Source organism: Labeo rohita, chromosome 14 (genome assembly GCF_022985175.1).
Source record: "Labeo rohita strain BAU-BD-2019 chromosome 14, IGBB_LRoh.1.0, whole genome shotgun sequence".
Classification (NCBI taxonomy): domain Eukaryota; kingdom Metazoa; phylum Chordata; class Actinopteri; order Cypriniformes; family Cyprinidae; genus Labeo; species Labeo rohita.
Window position 1 is genome coordinate 32,439,259 of NC_066882.1, and position 25,928 is coordinate 32,465,186.

General features: G+C 40.4%; 1 protein-coding gene across 1 annotated transcript; it reads right to left on the minus strand.

The window, feature by feature from the left end:
• Positions 1-555: 555 nt before the first annotated feature.
• Positions 556-24,186, minus strand: LOC127176050 (meprin A subunit beta). Its single transcript, XM_051127478.1, has 13 exons — positions 24,124-24,186; positions 23,428-23,458; positions 14,789-14,820; positions 14,628-14,700; positions 14,404-14,521; positions 10,199-10,377; positions 9,306-9,524; positions 3,652-3,810; positions 3,293-3,517; positions 2,765-3,211; positions 2,493-2,654; positions 2,201-2,309; positions 556-652 (listed from the first exon to the last, which is right to left on the minus strand). The coding sequence occupies exons 1-13, from the start codon at positions 24,184-24,186 to the stop codon at positions 556-558; spliced, it is 1,914 nt and encodes a 637-aa protein (XP_050983435.1).
• Positions 24,187-25,928: the final 1,742 nt, after the last annotated feature.

Here is a 25,928-nt window from a genome sequence, read left to right on the forward strand (position 1 = left end):
TATGATGCAATTTATCTGAAATTTCTCATCACTTCTTTTAGACATCTATAACAAATGTATGTTTTTTTGTTCACAGTGGCAGCTCTCTCATGTGCCAACAGATGCCACCAAAATCTTGCTTTTACAGTCCAAACCTGAGTTTGTATGCTCCTTTTCATAAAATAAGTTGTTATATTTACATTTATTTATTTATTTATTTATTTATTGAACAAATGAGCAATAAAAAAGTAAAAGTATTTTAGAGTAAAAGTATTTTAAAAAATTTCCAAAATTATCTATGCAGTGATTAATCAGATGGGGAAAAAAATCAGATATGACAAAAACTCACCTTAACCTCTACAAAGAATGTGTAATCATGCATTATGAAAGAGACTGTCAATAAACTGGTAAACATCACTAAAATTTAATATTGATTGTTGATACATGAATATAGACAATTTATTAGCAATACACATTTAACGGTCATATACTAGAAAGCTGAAGATGCATTTCTTTCTCAGTTCTGCAGTTCTGAACTCTTGTGTAGTCAGACATAGGGTTAATAATAGTGATTCCTCACAATGAACTCATTAGCAAAAGAAAGCAAACAACCAAGATGATCAGAGAGGAAGCTGCCCTGGCACTGGAATTGCAAGAAGTGCCCACATACTCTCTAAAGAAAAAGAAGCACATATGGTAAGATAAACATTATTGATGTAGTAGAAAAGATAATTAATTTCATGCAAATATTTTGATAATGTGCATTTTGTAATGTGCATGCAGTAAATCATTTTCAGAAACAAATTACTCTCAAGAACCAGTTCTGTGAATCATATGTGCAACCAGTGTGGTCTGATTCACAAACAAATGTCTTTTTTGAGGCAGCCCTGCTGATGAATAATACAAAAAGGCTCATGAGTAACTGTTCGAAAAGTTCAAAAGACACAAATCCTTCACTAATTCAACTCTCTGAATCTGTCAGAGACATTTGTAAACATTTGAGGATATACTCAGTTGTTGTAAAACCAATTCATAAACCTGTCAGGACTGTGTGTGCCAGCAGAGGGATGCCACTTTAGGAATTTGTTTAAAATAATGTATCAGTGAAAGGTGTCCAATATGAGATACAGTACCTATTTAAAAAGTTGTGTTGTAATGTAAATATACTCTCGGGTGTGTTGTGTCTAACAGCACACTTTTCCTGTGACTATATTCACAGGATTGGACAGCTTTTTATTTTTTGTCACATATTACAGTGATACAATAAAGAAGCTGTTTGAAAAACTGGGACTATGAGACTGTGTCTTACTTAGTGGGTCCTGGAGTAGTGCATTTTCAACTTCCAGTTGTCTGCTTTAATTAATCATTAGCTATTGATTGGCAAAAATATCATTATGTTATGACTTTACTTGTTGAGACACATGACTAACTAATTCTAAATCCATAACCACAATGACATATTACTTAACAATTAGTTAATAGTTCTGTGCCTTAACAAGTAAAGTCATAACATAATGATATCTTTGCCAGTCATTAGCTAATGATTAATTAAAGCAGACAACTGGAAGATGAAATGCGTGGCTTCAACCCATTGTGGTAATTAACACATGAATTTACACTATTAGTTCATAAAATTAGTTATTAGGGAATTAATACATTATAACACATTTAACTAATAACAATGGATTTATTACTTAATCTATAAATCATATAGTATGTTCATTCGTTGCTGATGAAGTAATTATTAATAAATGGTTTAGTTCTTCATGAATTATATATTAACTATAATTAATTAATAATTATTTCTACATTAGTTAAGCATGAATTAATGCATATTTGTGCACGCGTATTGTAAAGTGTTACAAAAGGTTCTTCACAGTGATGCCATAGAAGAACCATTTTTGGTTCCACAAAGACCATTCAGTCAAAGGTTCTATAAAGAACCATCTTTTTCTTACCTTTTATAATTTAAAGAACCTTCTTTTGCCACAAAGAACCTTTTGTGAAACAGAAAGGTTCCTTAGATGTTAAAGGTTCTTTATGAAACAATTTAGACAAAAAGGTTCTTCTATGGCATCGTGAAGCACCTTTATTTTTAAGAGTGTACGCTATTTCTTAAATGCAGTGTTTATTTTTAAAGATTTGTTTCATCTCAAAATATGTATATTTTAGTTTTGGGTATTTTGAATAATGGTTCAACAGAGGTTAAAAGGACATTCACCTTGGAACACATGGTCCCTGCTGGGCAGTCACATCCAGAGTACCACTGAAGTTCTTCACTGCTGCTTTAGGGCAGGGTAGAGAACCCTTTTGAAGTAGCCCTGAGATATCTGGATTGGTGAACACATTTTATGTAAATTGGTTCTCAGAAAGTGAGACACAATGGAAACATATCATAGCTGTACAACTGAAACTTATTTATGCCTAGTTTGCTCTTAATACAGAACTTACTCTTTGTAGAACTTAATACATAAGTTAGTCTTGTTCTCTGATGTTACTTAACAAAAACCTACCTTGCATGCTGAATAGAAACATGATGTCACCACCCTTGATAAACTCTCTTCTAGTCAGATCATAGTTGTTTATGTAATATGTATTAACCCAAGTACCCACAAATACAGACTCATTGCCGATAATGACTTGATTTCCACCATTTCGAGGATTGTCCCAGTAGCCTATTTGAAAAAAAAAAAAAAAAAAAAAAAGCTTTTAAAAGACTTTGATTTTATATACATGAATACATGAAAAGAATCTAAAAAAAGTATAAGACTGCATCAGAGCTCACTGGAAGAAGACAAAGCAGGGTCAGTGGTTAAGCTTTGCTCAGATGACATGCGCTTCTGTATGTGTGGATTCTGGTCAAGCATCTCCAAGGTTATTTGTCTCCATGGACAAGGCCACTGCAACTGGTCATCATATGCACCAGACACAGGACGAACTGATATAGAAAAGTTATTCTGATACACACTTAAACTAGCCTGAAAGCGATAACCATCACTGGAGTAATACAATGGACTGTACGTCGAAGAGTATGACCCAGTATTGTTCAAAACCTTCTCAAAGTCCCTGATCTGCCATGTGTGGGGACACTCAGTCTCTGAAATATTGATATCATCCAGTGAAAATCCTCTACTGGAGTTTCCAGCTCCTTTACGGGCTTCGAATACAACTTGAAAAGTTTTATTTGCATTAAGTGGCACATGATGCAGCTTCCAGTAATTACCAGGGAGTCCTGCAAGAAATTAAATGGTCAGTAACATTGAAAATCTATAGAACATCTTGATAAACTGTTCTGTAATATGAAGAGACAGACCTGTGATCTGATCCATACAACTGAGAGTTCCTCTGCTGTCTGTATCATTCTGATACTCTCGGATCCAGATATTGAGCTGGTCAGACTCATTACCACTGTGATAGTAGTAGAACTGCAGGCACTGGACTTTGCAGTCTCTTTTAGGGGTCATCGTTTTGCTCTCCAGTCTGGCTGCATCACCCTCGTTTCCGCCCTCAGTGCTGAAGTGCATAAAAAAAGACGTCCCTGCAGTAATGAAAGCAGATGGAAATGCAGCATTTATTCTTTGGGCAATCAACATCTAATTAATCCATCATTCTTTAAACCATAAAGTTTATCAAAGCAGAAATGTCACATTCACTGACTGTAACAGATCTCACCATTTTGTTCTTTGCCCAAGTATGTGTGGTCAGTCACATTGATGCCACTCACTGACTTCACTCTCTGCCAGCCATAACCAGCAGCAGCAGAGCAGACGCTCATCTCACACAGAGACTCATCATCAAAGCTGCAGTGATCAAGGAAAGAGATGAAAGAATCTGTAATGTAAACAAACATAATCAAATTCAGTTTGTCATGTCTCTGTGCACTACATTTGTCCTTACTTTTTCATATACAGTATGTAAGAGGTAATGTAAAGTCAGTTGATCACTATTGCAAAATAAACTAACAGGGCTCTGACATGAAAAAAACAAACAAACAAACAAAAATGGCTAGCCAGCGTTCATTCATACAAAGATTGCTTACATACTAAAATAGTTTGTAATGTATACTGAGTACGGTCAACTTTATTTCTATAAAGCTCTATAAAGAACAGCAGTATTCAAAGCACTAGTAACAAATTCAAACTCCAAAAATATATATATATATTTGTTTTGTTTTTCTCAGCTGCTTTGGTGGATTTCTCAGATCAGAAACGAAATTCTTAAAACTACTTGTTCCCCTTCAGTCGTTCTCTATGACGTTACGTCATAACTGACGTATTTGGGGCCTCCCTTGGGAGGCCAGTCACCTCTGAGTTAACTGGAAAGGGCCAATGAAAATTGGCGAGTGGATTTTGCATGCCAAGCCACTCCCCCGTACATACCGGTATATAAGATGGCAGCGTGCATCCACTCATTCAGATTTCTGCTTCAGAGCTTCACCTGTAAGCTGACTGGAAACTCATCATTGGATTCTCTCAATGCTGCGTAGCCGGCTGTATCTCTGCACTGGTAACTTTGTATTACAGCGAAGAACCCCTCTTGAGTGCATGCTTGTGCCGCGGTCCTTCCTTGGGCAAACCAACAATAAAAGAGCAATTTTCCAACGAAACACGGTCGTTGAGAGTGTCTTTTTCAAGACGCATCTCCGATCGTGTGCTTTTAGGGAGCGATAGTTTACTTACTTCCTCATGACGGACACAATCGCTGTCTCATAGGTCTGGGATGTAAACAATGCACGTTGAGATGGCATTTGTGGATGGGTTATGCCCGCGCTCGTGGGCAGACCCATTATTACGCTTGATCATAACTTACATTTGTTATGTAGGCTACCTTTGCGCTCTACCCTTTCTGGTTTCGCGGGTCACTGACTCCCGAGGCTGCATTGGCTAGGAGACCTGAGGATTACAGTCTGGGTTGCTCCGTCAGGTTAGCCCCCACGGAGGTCCGGCTTCTCTTAGCGTATTACCGTCGAGTTTCTGAATGCCGATGCTGGTTCGTCTTACCACGAGCCCTGCGTCTCGTTTAGTGCTCAAGAGGACATTAAGATGTCTATCGCCGCATCAGCGGAGCGGTTTGTCTTCTGACGCCGAGGATTTTGCCGAGCGGCCGCCCGTTGTGGTGGCTGCGCGGCTGGTGTCTTAGGCTAAGTTCACGGCCGTGTTCTTCCGGGTGGCCGCGACGATCAGGTCGGAGGTTGGGTTTCCGCCTTCCCTGGCCGTTCGCGGTCTGACGATTGGTTTTCAGCGACGGACGTGGCTCTGGCTGCGCCCTCCCTGGTACCTTTCTTCCCGGAGGTTCAGGAAGAGCTTAACTACGTGTTCAGCTCTTTCCCCGCATTCTCCCCGCATGGGGGTGGCCTGGAGCATGTTGACACCCTCTGGTGGAGTGTGCGGTTGCGGTGCACAACGCTGCCACCTGGTGGGCTGTCCGTGTTTCCCTCCTAGCTTGTAAGCGCTGCCAGCCTTGGCTGTAAAGCAGGGCTCACAGCGCTGCAAGCCATGCCACCTCCGCTCTGCATGCCATGGCTCTCCTGCATTATATAGGCCATGATTTTGACGTGCACGAGGATAGTTCTGACTTGAGGTTGAGGCAGGAACTGCATACGGTGATCGTAGGTCTCGGTGCAGTCTCTCGGTCAGGTGATGTCCATCTTGGTGGCCTAAAAAAAAAAAAAATTCTGGCTGAACCTGGTGAGATGTACAACATTGACAAAGTTCGCTTTCTTGGTGTTTCATCTTTCAGGCCAGCCTCTTTGGCGACACTGTTCAGGACTTTGCCCAGCGGTCCTGGGCAGTTCACACGCAGATAGAATACCCATGGTAGGGCCGCGTTTTTCGTCTGCCTTCGCCGAAGATCCGCCCCAGTGGTCCCAACGGGACTTGTTCCGCTCCCCTTCGGGGGGGCGTTGAGCTGACCACTCCTAAGGGGTGGCAGTCTGCCATCTGGGTTGCCTTGTGGAAATAATAGAAAATGGGGCTTCCTGGAAGCAGGCTACCCGGGGATGGAGAAGATTGCTCGATGGGGAACTTCAACATCTGCCCCTCCTCTGTTGTGCGGACACAGGGACCTGGTGCTTCGGCACCTCAGCCATCTGGGGCTTCAGGTCAACTGGGAAAAGAGCAAACTCTCCCCTGTGCAGAGTATCTCTTTTCTTGGTATGGAGTTGGATTCGGTCGACATGTCGGCACGTCTCACGAACGAGTGTGTCCAGTCGGTGCTGAGTTGCCTGAACCTATTCAGACACAAGACAGCAGTCCCTCTCAAACTTTTTCAGAGGCTTCTGGGGCATATGGCAGCCGCAGTTACGCCGCTCAGACTGCTTCATATAAGACCGCTCCAGCACTGGCTTTACAGCCGGATCCCGAGATGGGCATGGCACCGCAGCACGTTCCGGGTCAGCGTTACCCCGGAATGTCACCGCCTTTTCAGCCCTTGGTCAGACCCTGCGTTCCTACGGGCAGGTGTGCCCCTGGGTCAGGTGTCGAGGCATGTGGTTGTGAACACGGATGCCTCCAAGACAGGCTGCGGTGCCGTATGCAATTGTGCAGCCGATGCGCTCTCACGGCAGCTCACTCGTCCTGGAGAATGGCGATTCCACCCCCAGGTGGTCCAGCTAAAATTCGTCCACACCTCATCCCCTCTTGGGACCTCTCAGTTGTGCTCTTAGGCTTTCGGAGGGTCCCTTTTGAGCCGCTTGCATCAGTTGAGCTAAAATATCTGTCACTAAAGACTGTGCTCCTGATCGCGCTCACTTCCATCAAGAGGGTGGGCGACCTGCACGCCTTCTCTGTCAGCGAGTCGTGCCTTGAGTTCGGTCCGGCTGATTCTCACGTGACCTTGAGACCCCGGCTTGGTTATGTGCCCAAGGTTCCCACCACTCCCTTTAGAGATCAGGTGGTGAACCTGCAAGCTCTGCCCCTGGAGGAGGCAGACCCAGCCTTGGCGTTGTTGTGTTCCGTTCGTGCCTTGCGCACTTACTTGGACCGCACCCAGAGCTTCAGATGCTCCGAGCAGCTCTTTGTTTGCTTTGGAGGCCAGCAGAAGGGGAATGCTGTCTCCAAGCAGAGGTCGGCTCATTGGGTGGTTGATGCCATCACCCTGGCTTACCAGTGCCAGGGTGAGCCGTGCCCCCTGGGAGTTCGAGCCCACTCCACTCGGTGTGTCGTCTCCTTCTGGGCGCACGGCGCCTCTCTGGCAGACATCTGCAGAGCTGCGGGCTGGGCGACACCAAACACCTTCGCAAGATTTTATAATCTCCGCGTAGAGCCCGTCTCCTCCCATGTGTTAAGGTAACATCAGGTAATTTGCGGGAGGACGGCTCTGTGTCGGTTTGCTGCGCCATTCCTATTGGACCCGTGCGCTTCTTCCCAGTTGTTCCCCTAGGTGAACTCTGGGTCCTCCTTGCCCCCACAATTCGGATTAGGACAGAGTTTTCTGGACTGTGTCTGGTAGGGGCTTCCTTCACCCCTCCCGGTCGTGGCATCATGTCTCAGTCCATGTTCCCCTACCATGTTTTCCAGTCTTCTCCACGTGACTTCATCCTTGTCATCGTGCTCCGCCCCCCCAACGGTTGCTTCAGATACCTGGCACCCCTGGTGGACCCATTATCTGGCTTACAGGGCGTTGGGAAGGTTACATGTTAAGATCCATCTGTCCTGACACGCTTGCCTGTTAGCATTTGTTTCTTAATCACGTAACGCAGTGATTGAGAAACAGAGGAGACCCCATATACGTCAGTTATGACATAACGTCGTAGAGAATGACTGAAGGGGAACGTTGCGGTTACATCCGTAACCCTCGTTCCCTGAAGGAGGGAAGGGAGACGTTACGTCCTCTTGCCACAATCCTGGACTGTGCTGGGGCGCTCGGTTTCGGCTCAGCTCCCCAGCTTAAATCTGAATGAGTGGATGCACGCCGCCATCTTATATACCGGTATGTACAGGGGAGTGGCTTGGCAAGCGAAATCCACTCGCCAATTTTCATTGGCCCTTTCCAGTTAACTCAGAGGTGACTGGCCTCCCAAGGGAGACCCCAAATACGTTATGACGTAACATCTCCATTCCCTCCTTCAGGGAACGAGGGTTACAGATGTAACCGAGACATTCAGCCGCCACATCATCTAGTCACTTGTGCACATCATAATAGCAGTTTCTTATTCTTTTGAACAAGTTGTGGTTGCTTTGGTACATTCATGCAATTGATTATGTGCATTTGTCAGCATTTTCCTACATTATCAGTTGCTAATGTCATGTTGCTCAAAATGTATTATACAAATCTCTGTGCAATAGTCTTACCCCTCAAAACATCATTAAATGCAAAATGGCTGATCTAGGTGTCATAAACTGTCAAGTATATTTTCTACACATTTCTATTAGTCTTTTTGTAAATTTGCCATGCATTGTGCAGGCGAATCTTGACTTTCACTATTAAGAGAACATGGATCAACCAATAATAAACTCTGAAATTCCTCATGCAGTGCTGCATGCAAAAGCAAAGTTCAGCCTAAGGGGTGATTCTTGTGTTTGCCTTTCTAATTGTGTATTTTTGCTTTTGTGTCCATCCCAGATAGCACACATATGTCTGCAAGATATCTGTTAAAGATCGCTTTATCTGGAAAGCATCTGCTGTGACAGACGTCTGTAAGATGTCAGTTTTACATACACTCTAAATCATAAACATCTTACAGTAAAGACATCTAATAAATGTCTATTTGACACCTGATAGGAAACGTCCTATAGATGTACTGCAGATGAGTCTTGCAGATGAAAATGCAGATGTCAAATAGGCATCTCAGTGATATACATGTGCTATCAGTAATATTTCTTTATCTTTTTTTTTTTATCACAATGACATTGTAGTTTTTTTTTTTTTTTTTTTTTTTTTTTTTTTTTGTCAGGCCAATAATAAAAGTGTAACTGTGAATCCTATCCAGCCTCTTTCAATCAACATCAACAATTACAGGCTTTTGCAGGTAATCCATTGAGTTGAGCTGTTTGTATTGTTTTGAGAAATGCACATACTTCTTTGCAGATATTAACGATCATTCGAGAAATGCAGCAAAGCACCTGGGAAAAACTGTATTAAAAGAGTTTTGAAAAAGTGATTGCTTTTGCAAGAGATACATCATGCCATGTTGTGTGCATGTTTTGTGGTTTTGTGTGTCAAATTTAGAGAAAAGGAGCTGTAGTTTCAAAAATCGTGAATAAGCAATTTAAAAAAAAAACAGTATAACAGTAATAAATCCTATTTAAATCATATTTAATAACCACAAGTTCACAGTAATGTTACAGAACACATTAAAACTAAAGAGCATTGTGGGAAATACTCACTGCATTTATAGAGTTTGTTGAGCTCAATTACATCATATTCGCTCATGTCCAGGTGCTGACCAATCACATCTTGGAACTCAGGATGCTTGGTAATAATTGTAATTCCTTTTCTATTGCTGAAGGCATTTTTACCATAATGCATCACAGAGTAGTAGTCATAGGGGGTGCCTTGGGTGGTGGACTCGCTCTCATTGTATTTATTGAAATTGCTCTCATGTCCTGAAAATAAAGACTATTGAAGTTATGGATGGCTTATTAATTGTATGTGCTCTTTATTTGAATGGCATCAGGATCAACAAAGCAAATTAATCAACTCATTATTTTAAATTATTTAACCCTTATGCACTGTTTGGGGTATTTTTGGACCCCAAATGAGGTTTGCTGAAAAAGAGTTCCCTTTTATCTAAATGGTACAGTTGTCAGCACTTGGTAGCACTACAAAAAAAAAAAAAAGAAAAAAAAATTAAACTGAATTGATATGGATGTTTGGGGTGACCCACACTGAAATGAATGGGAAAACAGTAAAATCGAAACCTTTACTTATTAATTTGTCAAATAAAATTAACAAATTCACCACAATGCAGACTACAACATACACAATAAAAAAGGGGCAACCTTCCACACTTCACAATGCAGAACGATTACGCTTGCACACACTCTTTCCCTCCACCCCCAAAAATCACCTATAGACTAAAAAATAGATTTTTTTGTTACATAATTTGTCAAAAATATCAGTTACAATGGAGACAACACAGAAACTGAAGAGGTGACACGACAGCACAGCCATGATGGAGGAAAAACACACATGACCCCCACCCTGTTGCACCCCAAACAGCACAAGTGTTCTGTCCACCCCAAACAAAATAATAATAATAAAAAAAAGATAAGGCAACCTATAATGATGTTTTCAAAGTTGATGGTCACATGATCATCTCTGTCGTATCTTGACTGCTCGTGCCGAAATCCCAGTGCATGAAGAAACTCATGCTCAGCAATGGATTTTAATCCACAACCATTTCCAATGGAAAGAGTCTGACCTCCAGGAAATATGCGACCAACATATGACCAACACCTGAAAAATAAGAAAAACCTTATGTTTGGTTTGACAAGGCATTTTCTTAAAATGTAAAATATTTGCAGGTTATAGACAAACTGACAGTTGGGTGTTCTGGGATGTTGCTGAAGTGGCACTAGATGGTTGCTTTGTGATTGCTCGGGTGCTCAGGGTGACGTTCCGTAATGCCCACATACAGACATTCCTACCTCTGTTAAAAAGTCTCCGAAATCTTAAATGTCAGTGCTTTGATTTCTTGGCTGTTCTTTCTAGCAAATTTCATAAGCTTTTAATGCTCTTAAAATTGATGCACTAAAACTTGTGATTTATATATCATTCAGCCTACATTAAATTCTTCTTTTAGAAACATTTAGAAAGTGTTGAGGGTTTAATAGTGTCTTGGTGCCCTGGATGTTGATCAGTTGTTATTAGGGGGCCAAATGTGAATGGAATCTCTAATGAATTTATGATGCAAACTGCAAATTCTACACTAACAGACATTTAAATTTAAAGATGAAGGCTGTGATTTTAATGTAAAATAAATTTTCTAGATCCGCCCCTGTTCGACTTCATCTACGGCTACAGACGGCGATCAACGAGAGTAGTGAGAGCAGTCGCAGGCGGAGTTAAAAACGGAGCTGTCAAGTCAGACACTTTCTGCTCTCGTTAGTGAAGCTCTCGCGGTGTTTGCATGCACTATCACAGATGAAGTGAATTAAATGCAATATTTATCAAATACACAGACTTTTAAAAAGCATTTTCATGAGCAACAGAAACACGTTTCATATACTGCTTAATACAGCGCCATCTGAACAAGAATAACGATCAGCATAAACATACTATTTAAATACTAATAAAGTGGGGTTATATATGCTTTTATCAGTGTTTTATAAAAACTCTGACTCAATATAACATTGCGACTACAGTGAAAACACTTTTAATGTTAGGGTGTAAATGTGTCTAAAAACAAAGATTTGTGAGTATTATCGGACTTGAAGATGTTAGAATAATCTGGCCAATCGTGAAACAGCCATGTGGTCATCAGAACTCCTGCAGCTGCTCAGAAGAAACTGCGCCGGCTAATCGCTATTGTGGTGCTTTGATGCCACACGTGACAGTCACGAGGCGTCAGCGCAGCCTTAAGTTGGACAAAGTTTTTAACCGGCATGCACTGCTTCAAATCAGAATTTGATCGAACTGCGCAGCGCTGCATTAAGTCGAGCACTTCTATTGTGTTTTTCCCCTGACCTAGTTTTCCTGTGTTTCCTGATTCTTATTCTAATCACTTGTCGCTTGTTAATTATCCTCATTAGTCCCTCGTTTTAGTTAGTATTTAGCCCTGCCCTTCCGTAGTTTCTTGGTCCTGTCTCTGTTGTAAATATGTGGTTGTTTTCTCTGGATTTATTAAATATTCTGTTTGCTTGGACTTTCTGCCTCCTTCGTGTTTCTCACTCAAACAACATGTGGAGGAGTTCCTGAGTGTTTTCCATCTGGTGAGCTGGAGTGATCACATGCTTAATGCATGCTTCCGGTTGGGACTGGGCGATGATGATTTGTTCTGATTCCTGTCTCCTAATGATTGTTATAGACTTGCAGCAGATTTCTCATTTCTAAGGATTCTAATCCTCCTCCCATCCGGAAGCATGCGCGCACTCCAGCTCACAATAAACCAGCTCCCTCCACATACCGCTCCAATGGTTCCGCTCCATCCGTTCCACCTGCTGTTTTGCAAGGGCCAGAGTCCGCTCCAGTGTGCCCTCCAAAATCTGTTCCAGCACTATTGGATATGGCACTTCCACCAGAGTTCTTCACCCCTATGCTCTCTCTGTTGTCTCCTGAGTCTCCTACGTCTCCGCTGGTCCCGTCCAGTCGAGCTGAAGATCTTTGCCCAAACCCGACAGGACCCGACGGGTTCGGGCTTAATTTATATCATTTAACATGGGCTCGGGCCGGGCACGGGCTTGCGCTCCGGCTTGGGCGGTAAATGAGCGGTCATGTGATGCGTTTCGATTAGCGCGATAAAGATGCGAAAATGGATGTTGAGGAGGTGAAACGGAGGCTTGCCTCTGGCGATTACGTTTTGCCAAAATTGATAAAACTTGAAAAATTAGCCAGATCACTGTGGTGAAAAAACCAGCATATGCTGGTAGGTATGTTTTGATGCTGGTTTAAGTTGGTCCTTTGCTGGTTTATGCTGGTCCTTTGCTGGTTCATGCTGGTCCTTGACCAGCAACATGACCAGCAAAAACTAGCAAAGGACCAGCTTAAACCAGCATAAAAACCTACCTAACCAGCATTCCAGCATCAAAACATACCTACCAGCATATGCAGTTTTTTTCACCAGGGCAGTACTATGCCTCCCGGCCAGTAGCAGCAGCAGCAGTGAAAGGGTGTTCAATGCTGCTGGACGCACCATCAGTGAGCGCAGGACCGCGCTGAAGCCATCTACCATGGATTGAATAAATTTCCTCCACAAAAACATGTAGTCTAATCTTGGTGAGTAAAGGTTTTTCAAATTATAACTAAATATTAATTGATATTAAGTGTTAAATGCATAATGTAGACAGAGTATATAGGCTAATGTTGGCATTATTCTTTTATTACATTTCACCTGCTATTCACCGTCGCGTTGAGGACAGATTGTGAAGAGAAGTGGCAAAGCAAATCCCGCGGAGCCTTTATCTTAATTTTGTTATTGCCAAATACCCATCTTAATTTAGAATTTTTCTTAATTTAATTTGTTAAGAAAGACTAATTTTTATTGGCGCGTTGGCCTAGTGTATGCCTAAGCTTATTTAGAGTGCTGAGATGTTACGATGTTACAGAGGACTTATTTTATTTCTTTGTTCCAACTTCCAAGTGGCCTATAGCCCAAGTTAGTCATGAATAAATTATGTTAAAACATGTATAAATGACTCATTCTTGACAAAAGAGCTGTGTGCTTGCGCACATTTTAATAATGTCGGGCTGTAAATGGGTTCGGGCTTTTAAAAAGCTGTCAATGAAAATGTACTTGTCGGGCTCGGGCCGAATTCCGTCGGGCTCGGGCACTGTCGGGCCTAACTTTTAAGGCCCAATTACAGCTCTACCGTCCAGCCCTCCTGAGTCTCCTACATCTCTGCTGGTCCCGTCCAGCCTGAGCCTGGAGGCCTTCCTTATCTCCGCCCTCTGTCTGCCTTGCACCAGTCTCCAGGGCGCCCGCCCCCATCTCTCCCCCACTCTATTGTAAATATGTGCTTTGTTTTCTCTGGATTTATTAAATATTCTGTTTGCTTGGACTTTCTGCCTCCTTTGTTTTTCTCACCCAAACAACATGTTAGACCGAGCATATAAAGCACAATATTATAACATTTTTATTATTACATTTCTTATTTATTATTACTATTATTACTATTTTATTTTATTTTATTTTTTTTTTTGTTCACGTTTTGTTACAGCCTTATGTTAAAATGCTTTAAATAGCTTTTTCCCACATCAATCGACACTCCATACACCATAATAACAAAGCAAAACCAGATTTGTGACAACTTTACACTTTTTTTAAAAAAAATGAAACACTAAAATAAGTACATTGCATAAATATTCATACCCTTAATGCTGTACCTATTGAAGCACAACACACTGTACCCATCAGCATTTGGGAATTATCGGCCATTCTTCTTTTCACCTCTTCACCTTTCAAGCTCTGTCAGCTTGGATGGGGGCTGGCAGACATTTTTCAGGTTTTTCCAAAAATGTTTAATTGGGTTCAAGCCCAGGCTGTGGCTGGCCACTCAAGGACATTGACAGGGTTGCTTAGGGTGATTGTCCTGTTGGAAGGTGAACGTTCTGCCCAGTCTGAGGTTCTGAATGCTCTGGACTAGGTTTTCATAAGGTTATTTCTATATTTTGCTGTGCTGAGCTTTCTCCCATCTGCATATATGATCACTGAGTTCAACTAGAGCAGGGATCCTTAAATCTGGCCCACGAGACAAGGGGTATTAATACTTTTGCAAGGCACTGCATTACTAATATTGTGGAATATTGAGTAGAACCATACTGTACCCTGTACGATTCTTAACAGAGATGTAAACGTTTTCTGTTGCTCTGGGCTTGAAGTCAATACATGATTTCAGTCTGAACTGCTCAAAGGCTCTCAGAATAACTCCTTTATAGTTCAAATCTATAACCACAATCAGAAATACATGAAGGATGGAAAACAGTATAAAAGTTAAATCAAGTATTTAAAAGCTAATTGAGTTGTAAATGATAAATCCTTGTTTTCTTACTGAGATTCACAGCCAGCTCATAGGGGATGGGAATATCCCACTGATCGCCAAGAATGGCGCTCCTTTCATTAGGCTTTGAAGCAGAATAAGTATATCTATAAAACAGCTGAATTATGCAGTATTGTATTTATACAGTAAAATGCACAACAAACAGAACTCACCATCATGATGTCTCCTTCTGTGAGATTTAAACCTATATACCACAAAAGAGTTCAGTTCACAGTAAACATGCTTGAATAAAACAAACAGCTAAAAAGTAATAATGTATAACAGTTTTTCTCAATCGATTTGACACATTAATCCACAATCAGGTCACTGTTCTCAAAACAGTTTACGCAATGAGCTGAACACTTTGTAATTGTCCTAAACAGATTGTAAGTTTTCATTCAATTCATACAAATGACAAATTATATCCATAACTTTCTTAAAACACTGTGCACGGGATTCTCAAATGTTTTTACAATAGTTCATGCAGCCAATCACAGCTTTAATGTATTAAGAAAATTATTTATTTATTTGTTTTTACACAAATACAGTTTTTTCCAAATACAACAAACAAAGCTCTTTCAGTTGTTTATTTTTAGCTGCACTTGGTATGTTCTCAATTAGCCCCAAATTGATAACTGCTGAGTTAGTACTTCACACAATACAGGAAATGCAGATTTCCTAGTTGTTTAAACATTTATCTTAGTTACAACAATTATAAAAAGAGAAAAGAAAAAAATGCATAAATAAATAAATAAATAAATAAATAAGACCAAGAATGAGAAGGGGAACAGGAAGAGGTGTAAAAGTGAGTGGGTAGAGTAAGGGGTGTAATGAAAAGGAGAAGAACAGTGGAAGAAGTAGAAGGAGGTGAGGAGAGAGGAGGAGAGACTGTAGGAAGAGAAGGAGCAAGAAGAGTTGAGGGAGAAGAGATAGGCAGATTGGAGGGCAATGGTATGGTGGGAAGAGAAACAAATGTAAGAAGACGTGGACAAAGAGAACGGGGTCTGCAGGGTGGAAGGGGAGAGAGGAGAGGACGAGTACAGACGGGTTTCAAATGATATCAGAGCCACCCTGACCATTGTGGTGTAATATTTAGACTAAAGATTTCAAACAAAGGTTTTGATAAAATCTTTATTGTAAGCTGGGTTTCTTTAAGTAACGTTCACATGGAAGGTGCACATTCCATGGTGATCGTTATGCGGTTCAAATGATGTTTGTGTATTAATGTTGTTTTTTTTTTTTATCTTGCCAGTATTGAAAACTGCCTAGTAGGAGGGGCCACGAACTGGAAACCGATTGTGTGTCTTCCTGAAAGGGGAGGAGAATAAGGCGGAATTGTGTAACGGCAATTAACAGCTGAGGGGTTATGATTGGATAGTTTGAAAATGAAGGAGGAGATTAAACTATGAAAGACTGATGAGAAGTTAGGCGGGAAAAGAAGTAAGAGGGGTGTTTGTTAGACTAGTAGCTAACTGTGTACATTTATTTATGCATAGAGTTGAAATTGTGAATAGTTCTTTTTGCTACTTTTTCTTTTTTTTTTTTTCCTTTTTGTGTCTGGATATGGATGTACAATGGACTTTTGGCTGTTACACCATTCTTTTGGAATTTTTGCCACCGGGTAAATAAATCAAATTTTCCGTGGACTTCTCTGGAGTTGACTGCTTGTTTAGCCACTGCATCGACCACCATACGACAAATGGTGTCAGAAGTGGGATATGGAGTCTTTGTGGAGTAACTGGCAGGAGAAGAGGAAACTTCAGGATGACTATTAGAGGACAGGGAGGTCCTCAAAGGATCACTAGAGCTCATCCGATCCTGTTTTCAGATGGGGAGGAAGATACAGTTGAAGCTCAAGCGGGAGATTTGGAGTTGCAGGCGGGGGCACCTGAACCTGAGGAAGCTGTGTCAGATTTGTCTCATATGAGGGATAAACACGACCTTGAAACTGAACCGGTGGTGAGACCAAAGTCCAGTAAAGTTAGTACCCCTCGAGATGATGCTGAGAGTATTGGGGTGAGTCAAGATTTTCTACTGGAAATAAGATTGTTTATGAAACAGCAACAAAGGAATGAAAAGTTACTGTTTGATGAGCTGAAAGATTTAAAAGCTACTATTTTTCAAAAACCCCAGACGGAGTGGGAATCAGTTGAACAGATAAGTCACCAAACTCACCATCCTTTACCTGCACCCAGACCATTTCCCCAGTCACGAGGTGGAAGAACTTTGGTTTCAGAACCTCCCCACGCTCAACCTGTAGAACATGTGTCAATTATGTCTCCACCATCTGTATCATCCTTCAGGCGTTATCATGAACCACAAATTCCTAGTTTTGTGGAGGGTGAGGATGTGGAGAGTTTCTTTGTGCGGTTCGAACGGATTGCCAGAACGTGGGGATTGCAAGCTAATGAGTGGGCCGCCCAAATGGTAACATTGTTGACCGGCAAAGCTCTGGAGGCCTATGTAGGCATGGATGAACAACGTTCCAGTTCTTATGATGATATCAAGGCTGCGGTGTTGGCCAAATACAACGTGACGGAGGAAACCTACCGTCTGCGCTTCAGGAGCTTTATGGTACCAGCTGGAGAGAATGTAAGAGAAACCTATAATCGTATCAAAGGCCTGTATAAAAGGTGGATGCGACCAGAAATGAGGAGCAAGGAACAGCTAGGAGAGACTATTATACTGGAACAGTATCTGCGTGTGTTGCGCCCAGATGTGAGAATCTGGGTAAAAGAACATCAACCATGGACCGGAGAGGAAGCTGCAGGGTTGGCCGAGAGATACTTGGCTGCACATCGAGAATCACCTCGAACCAGCAAAGGTACTGTGGGCAAGGACTTGAGGAATCTGTTGATAAGACTGTGGGAGTGTCTAGTAAACATTCTAATGTCACTTTGATCTGTTTTTATTGTCAACAACCGGGGCATAAAGCCTCTCTTTGTCCCCTTTAACATGTGTTATGTTCCCAGGACTGAGGACTTTGATGAACCTGTAATCCCTAGAGAGAAACATAGACACCTTATAACGTTAACTGTGAATGGGCAACCGGCTCAGGCACTGGTTGATACAGGTAGTACACAAACTTTAGTGAAAACTGACTTGTTGAAGGATGAAATGCTGAACTATACTGACACTGTCTGTTTGGGATGTGTACATGGGGATGAACAAATCTATCCAACAGTGAATGTTTCTATTGTAATTGATGAACAGGCATACCTGATGAGGGTGGGTGTGGTCGAAAAACTAGCATATGATGTGGTGATCGGGGAAGATTTTCCCTGTCTAATGAAATTGGTTGATTTAACAGCTAAATCATTTGCAGTAGTCACACGATCCCAGACCAAAGGTTTACAGCCCCTTCCTAATGCTGAGGATTATTTGTTTGGTAAAGCTGGTAAAAATAAAAAAAGTAAAAGACAGAGACGACAGGAGAAGCATAGGGGGAAAGATAAGGTACCAGAGAGTCTACAAAGTGTGTGAAGTAGATGGCAAGTCTGTGGGAGTACCAAAGTTTGGAGGGGATAGGTACATTTTAAAGAATGATCTTTTGTACCTTGCTGATACCGAAAACCCTAGACTGGTGGTACCCAAAGCACTGCACCAGATTATTCTACATCTAGGTCACACTATCCCATGGTCAGGACATTTAGGCCAACATAAAACATATGAGCGGATCAGCCAAAGATTTTATTCGCCAAAAATGTATCAAGATGTTCAAGAGTATGTTAAAACTTGTGCTGAGTGTCAAATGGTGGCCCCTGTTCGCAAGTCAGATAGGAGTTATCTGCAACCTCTGCCTATTATTGGAATTCCATTTGATCGTATAGGGATGGATATCATAGGCCCTTTGGTAAAGAGTAGTTCGGGGCATCAATTCGCACTGGTGATTTGTGACTATGCTACTAGGTATCCAGAGGTGTACCCTTTGCGTTCAATTCAAGTAAAACACATAGTGAGATGCTTGATTGATTTGATCTCAAGAGTTGGAGTGCCCTCTGAAATTATTACGGATCAGGGAACAAACTTCATGGCTAAACTGATGAAACTATTATACAAGCAGCTAGGTATTAGGGGAATTAGAACTACCCCGTTCCATCCTCAAACTGATGGCCTTGTAGAACGTTTTAATGGTACCTTGAAGAATATGCTTAAGAAGTTTGTGGATGAGTCTGGGAGGGATTGGGATAAATGGCTTCCTTTTCTTCTCTTTGCGTATGGAGCGGTCCCTCAATGTTCAACCGGTTTTTCTCCTTTTGAGCTCTTGTTTGGCAGGCAAGTTCGTGGGCCCCTGAACATGCTCAAAGAGGAATGGACTGCAGAGAAACCAGCCCAGTGCAGTATCGCTTCGTATATCCTTCAGATAAGAGACAAGTTGAAGAACTTTAGGACTCTGACCAAAGATAACCTTCTGGCTGCTCAGCAAAGACAAAAGGTATGGTACGACACACATGCCAGGGAAACAGACTTAAAACCTGGACAGAAGGTTCTTGTACTGTTACCCTCTGGCACAAGTAAACTGTTAACTAAGTGGCAGGGTCCTTATATCGTTACTCGAAAACTGAGCCCAGTAACCTATGAGATTTTGTGTCCCGAAAGAAAACAGCCGAAGCAAGTCCTGCATGTGAATCTCCTGAAGGAATTCAAGGAGAGGACGACGGAACTCAAGGATCTTAAAGGTCTTAAAGACCAAGTGATGATGGTGAAGGCCGTAGTGGAGGAGGAGGACGAAACTGAGATGGAACCAGTACGACCACCCAAGGAGGATGCAGGGGATTTTCACCATTTGAATAACCAGCAGCAGCAGCAATTAACGGAAGTAGTTCAGTCTTATCCTTCTCTTTTCCAGGAAAGACCGAGTCGCACCAAAATTCTCATACACAATATCATCTTGAAAGACAGTACCCCTATTCATCAAAAGCCCTATCGAGTCCCAGAGAGGATGGTTGAACAACTAAAGACGGAGATCGAAACCATGTTGGAAATGGGGATCATAGAACCGTCTACAAGTGAGTGGTCAAGTCCCATATTACTTGTTCCCAAAAAGGATGGAGGAATTGGGTTTTGCACTGATTTCAGAAAGCTAAACAGTGTTTCATGTTTTGATTCTTATCCAATGCCTCGTATCGATGAGTTGATTGAGAGACTAGGTAAAGCATCCTATATCACTACTTTAGACCTGTGTAAAGGTTATTGGCAAGTGCCACTTGATCCCTCTTGCAAATCCTACACTGCTTTTCGATCACCTACTGGTTTATATCAGTATACCGTTCTTCCCTTTGGATTACATGGAGCGCCGGCCACGTTCCAAAGATTGATGGATCAGGTATTGGCGGGATGTGAGCAATATGCAGCTGCCTATTTAGATGATGCGGTAATATATAGTGGAACCTGGCAAGAACATCTACGGCATCTGGATGACATTCTGAAGAGGCTGCAGGAAGCTGGGCTCACTATTAACACCACTAAATGTTCTTGGGCACAGGAAGAGGTGAAGTATTTGGGGTATCTGCTAGGCCATGGACAGATCAGACCCCAAGTGGAAAAACTTAAGGCTATTCGGAACATTGCTCAGCCACAAACTAAAAGGCAGGTGAGGTCTTTTCTTGGCTTAATTGGCTGGTATCGCTGATTTATTCCTCACTTTGCATCACTGGCTACACCTTTGACCGACTTAACCAAGAAAAGTCCCTTTTTTTGGACCAATGAATGCGAAGAAGCCTTTAATTCTCTTAAAGATTTGTTATGCCAGGAACCAGTGCTGCAGAGTCCTAACTTCTCCAAGAGATTTATAGTACAGGTGGATGCTTCTGACGTTGGGTTGGGAGCAGTATTGGTCCAAGGAAAGGGTGATGAGGAAAGACCCGTTCTGTTTCTGAGCAGAAAACTCTTCGAAAGAGAGAGGAAGTACTCAACAATTGAGAAGGAAGGTCTTGCCATTAAATGGGCAGTGGACTCTTTGCGCTATTATTTGTTGGGACGTGAATTCACCTTACGAACTGATCATCGTGCCCTGAAGTGGATGCAAACAATGCAGAACAGTAATTCGAGGATACTGCGCTGGTGTCTGACTCTGCAGCCATATGTCTTTACAATTGCACTGTCCAGGTAAGAAAAATTTAATTGCAGATTATTTATCCCGTTTGCCTGATCTAGAGCATCCAGAGGGGGTGAAGGGGAGAAATGTGGTGTAATATTTAGACTAAAGATTTAAAACAAAGGTTTTGATAAAATCTTTATTGTAAGCTGGGTTTCTTTAAGTAACGTTCACATGGAAGGTGCACATTCCATGGTGATCGTTATGCTGTTCAGATGATGTTTGTGTATTAATGTTTGTTTTTTTTATCTTGCCAGTATTGAAAACTGCCTAGTAGGAGGGGCCACGAACTGGAAACCGATTGTGTGTCTTCCTGAAAGGGGAGGAGAATAAGGCGGAATTGTGTAACGGCAATTAACAGCTGAGGGGTTATGATTGGATAGTTTGAAAATGAAGGAGGAGATTAAACTATGAAAGACTGATGAGAAGTTAGGCGGGAAAAGAAGTAAGAGGGGTGTTTGTTAGACTAGTAGCTAACTGTGTACATTTATTTATGCATAGAGTTGAAATTGTGAATAGTTCTTTTTGCTACTTTTTCTTTTTTTTCCTTTTTGTGTCTGGATATAGATGTACAATGGACTTTTGGCTGTTACACCATTCTTTTGGAATTTTTGCCACCGGGTAAATAAATCAAATTTTCCGTGGACTTCTCTGGAGTTGACTGCTTGTTTAGCCACTGCATCGACCACCATACGACAACCATGTTATAAATCGTGGTCTCTCCTTCAGAAAAGCTGGCCAAATAGTTCAGCCAAATACAAACTGAAACACAGTGGCTTCAATTATCCACACATTTCAGAGGGAAAACCGGTAAGTAACTCCACCATTCTGATTATATGACTCCATTTCTAGTTCTATTTTCTACTGTGAATGTTTCTATTTGTCCATTTTTTTTTTCCAAAATTGAAGTTCAAGAACATTTTGATGGACAAATAAGACCATGCCATTGCTGATAAGGTCCAAAAGAACACCATCCACCTCAAAGAAATTCAGCAAAGAATTATACAGGACAATGAACTACACTGCCCTCCAAAAGTTTGGGAACACCCCTGGCAAAGTGTGGTTTTGGACGATATCAGCATAAATCTTTATTATTTTTGGTGCAAATACATTAAAGTAGCTTGACATTATCGTTGAAGAGCAGCAATAATAATTTTCATTTTGATTACATAATAATGGCAATACATGCATGTCAAAGTCAGACATGCCCCTTTGCCAGCTGTGATGCCTGATTACTGGTTTAAACTTGGCCCAGGTTTTTAAAAGATTTTTGGGTCAGCACACCTTAATAGCTTCGACAATTGATTGCCAGTTAAGTTTAGAATACAATGAATTTAGGCCCAGATTATGCAGAGCTGTAATAGCTGCTAATGCTGGATATTTTGATGAATTGAAAATTTATGTTTTTTCTATGTATAAACTGTTTATGTAATAAAATATGTTTTGGTAGTTTGTGTTGTCTCTTATCACTAGAAAACGATCACAAATTAAAAAGGATTCATGACAATATTGTCCAAAACTCCACTTTTCTAGGGCGTTTCCAAACTTTTGGAGGGCAGTGTAATATTCATCAATGCTGTTTTTCCACAATAGATCGTGTTCTAAGAAGAAATGCCATCTGGATGAAACAAGTATACAAAGTGCCCTTTGAGAGGAAATCTGATAGAGTGAAACCGTTGCAATTCCAGTATGTGAAAGCCACACAATTACTGCACTTTTACTGTAGAAAACAAAGATGTGTATTTCCTGGAGATTATATGTCCATATACTATTACACTCTAGAAAAATGTATCTCTATGTATACAGTAGTGCTGTGTCAGAAACAGTGGGAGAACTTAGTGTTCGGCAATGTGTTTCTTTTTTTTAAATCTAGAAGTACCTGGAGGATGATGAAGGTGGCTTTAATCTCAACAAAAAAAAAAACAAAACAAAAAAAACTCCTACGTTTTCTAAACTCCATCAATGAAATCCTCTTTCTGCAGGTCAGTCTGGAGCAAATGGAGTGAAATTTCATAGTTATCTGGAACAATGTCTAATTTTATCATTCAGCACTGGTGCAAGAGTTCTCCCTCCTCCATATTCTCCTTTCTTGAATCCAACTGAAAAGTTCTTCTCCTCTTGGAGATGGAAAGTCTATGATCGCAATCCTTACAACCAAGGAATTCTTTTTTTAAGCAATGGAAAAGGACTGTGGCTCTGTTGAGGTGGAAGCTTGTCAAGAATGGATTCAACATTTAAGCAGTTTTTTTTTTGTGATGTAGATGAAATTCTTCGACCAGATGTGATTGAGAGACATGATTAGTAAAGTACACTGTTTTAGTGATTGCAGTGCATTCATTCATTCATTCATTCATTCATTTTTGTTTGGAAGAAACTCATTGTGACTTTGTGATAAACATGTCTTTTTATTAGCTTATTTGTGCATCTACAGCTGAATATGTTTTACAATAAATAGAGAATGCACCTACGGCATATATTTGATGTTAATATTTACTTTTAATAAACACATTACTAGAGAAAAAAAAAATGCAGTGCTTCATTTTGCAGTAAAGTTGAACTGTTTGGTTAAGATAACTTTGTGTTTGGATGACTGTGCTAATTGTTTTGAGAACAAGTACATTACATTGGAGAAAAGTGTCAAATCGAATGAGAAAAACTGTCATGCTTACATAAATTTATTTGAGGTCTTGAGATAATATAATGTAATAGTTTTACCTTTGTTTATGTCTGGAATATCCTTCCATTCCTATGCCTTTGGGGAAAATAAATAAATTAAATAAATTTCAGTGAAACAGTCTGAAAGTAAAATGACAAAAGAGCAATGATATCATCAGGCAGTAATGAGCGTACAAAACAGTATCTTTTATGCTGTGCACTGGAAACATATTCCAATAACTATACAGCTGACTTATACAAAGTGCAACATTTTTATTTTTATTTTACTATGATGAAAAATGTTTATTGACAAGCTTTTTTCCCCATGACTAAAATGAGATGATGACGAGACAACAAGGTCAATAAACAACTGCGACTAGATCAATATGCAATATCCTTGCAAATAAAAGATGAGACTAAAAAGTATTTATTTATTTTTAAAACTTTATTTATTTTTTGTCTAGACAAAATAATATGGACTGATGTACTAATAAGTTTCCATGTTTGTGGGTACCAGATATCAAGAATTTACTAATCACTTCTTTTACAACAGAATAATGTCAGTGACTGTGCTGTACTTACCAAAAATATATGATCGAAGTGAGAACATGAGATAAAATGAGATAAAACATGAGATACATAAAACATGTATATTCAGACATTTAGAAAAATATATTTAGCCTGAATATCAACAGCTGTATATCACTTTAACAATGCCAATGTAATATAACATAATCTGTCAACTATCCAACTTACTATAGGTGATGTAAGACAAAGGTCCAAAGCCAAACTTAGCAGAAGAAAGGTGCATAAATCCATTGTCACTGGAAATCATAATGATCAAATCTGATTACTACAAGTTTTACAAGACCATTAAAATATGTGATTAACTCTTGAAACTAATAGAGGGATGCATACCAGTTTCCAGTCACTAACAAGGGTAAAGGTTTTAAAATAAAGTTAATACCCAGTAGGAGTTCCTCAAGCTTTTATACTAAAGCCCTGCAGTGCAACACTAAACCCCGCCTTTAAGTCGAGCAGAAAGACTGGCTAGACTGCAAAAATGAATGTCACAGGCAATGTGTTTTGGCAACACACATCATCTGTAATATTAATTTTGTGGTCTAGCCAGTCTTTCTACATCTGTCTTATCAGAGATGTGTTTGCCAAAAGAAGCAAATGTTTAGTTGATGTATCAATGTATCCTATGGGAAAAAAAAATAAAAAATAAAAAATGCAAACATTCTCTCATGCTATTTGTAACTGTAAGAATGAAGATACATTTTTCTCATAGTATTTGTATGTTAAGTTTTTTTTCTACATTTTTGCTATGTCACACAATAGAGCACAGTCCAATTTTTATTTGTCAACTACCCAACAACACATTGTCTGTGATTTTCCTAGCCATCTTGTCATTTATCTTATCTTTTAATGTGTCCTTGCTGCTATGGTAATCAAAGGCCTGTTTTGACACCCAGTCATCAAAGATTCAATGATTCGATAGGATGAGCATGATTCAACTACCAGTCTCACAATCAAATCTTTGCAGAGGTGTTATGAAACGAGGATCATGCCATTTTGGCTATATGGAGGTGCTCAGTGTCCGATTTCACAATTCTATAAATAAGAATTTGAAAAGAAATAAACTTTTAGTAAATATTTTTAACATGGACTAATAAATCCAACCACCTCTGTGAAAGATTTAAGTTTCACTTTCCATGATCTGTGACCGACAGGAGCGTCTTGGCAGCAGGGATTGAAATCTTTAACAAGACTTAAAGGAGAAGTCCACTTCCAAAACAAAGATTCACAGATAATGTACTCACCCCCTTGTCATCCAAGATGTTCATGTCTTTCTTTCTTCAGCCGTAAAGAAAATATGTTTTTGAGGAAAACATTTCAGGATTTTTCTCCATATAATGGACTCATATGGTGCCCTGATTTTGAACTTCCAAAATGCAGTTTAAATGCGGCTTCAAATGATCCCAAATGTGGTTGTAAACGATCCCAGCCAAGGAAGATGGGTCTTATCTAGAAAAACAATTTGTTATTTTCATTAAAAAAATAAAACGTAAATACTTTTTAATCTCAAACGCTTGTCTTGCCCTGCTCTCCCTGAACTCTGTGTATTCTGACTCAAGACGGTTAGGGTATGTCATTTCAAAATCATCCTACATCGCTGCAGAAGAACAGACACAGTCTTTACAAATTGAACAAGCAAAGAAGATCAAACACCCTTAACAAAAAAGGTAAAACAGCGATATAGGACGATTTTGAAGTTGAGGGAGAACATGAGATGGGAGTTTTTCGACATACACTAACTGTCATGGACAAAAGAGCAATGATATCATCAGGCAGTAATGAGCGGTTAAAAACAGCCTACAAAACAGTATCTTTTATGCTGTACACTGGAAACATATTCCAATAACTATGCAGTTGACTTATACAAAGTGCAACATTTTTATTTTTGTTAACAAAAACTATGATGAAAAATGTTTATTGGCAAGCTTTTTACCCCATGACTAAAATGAGATGATGAGACAACAAGGTCAATAAACAAC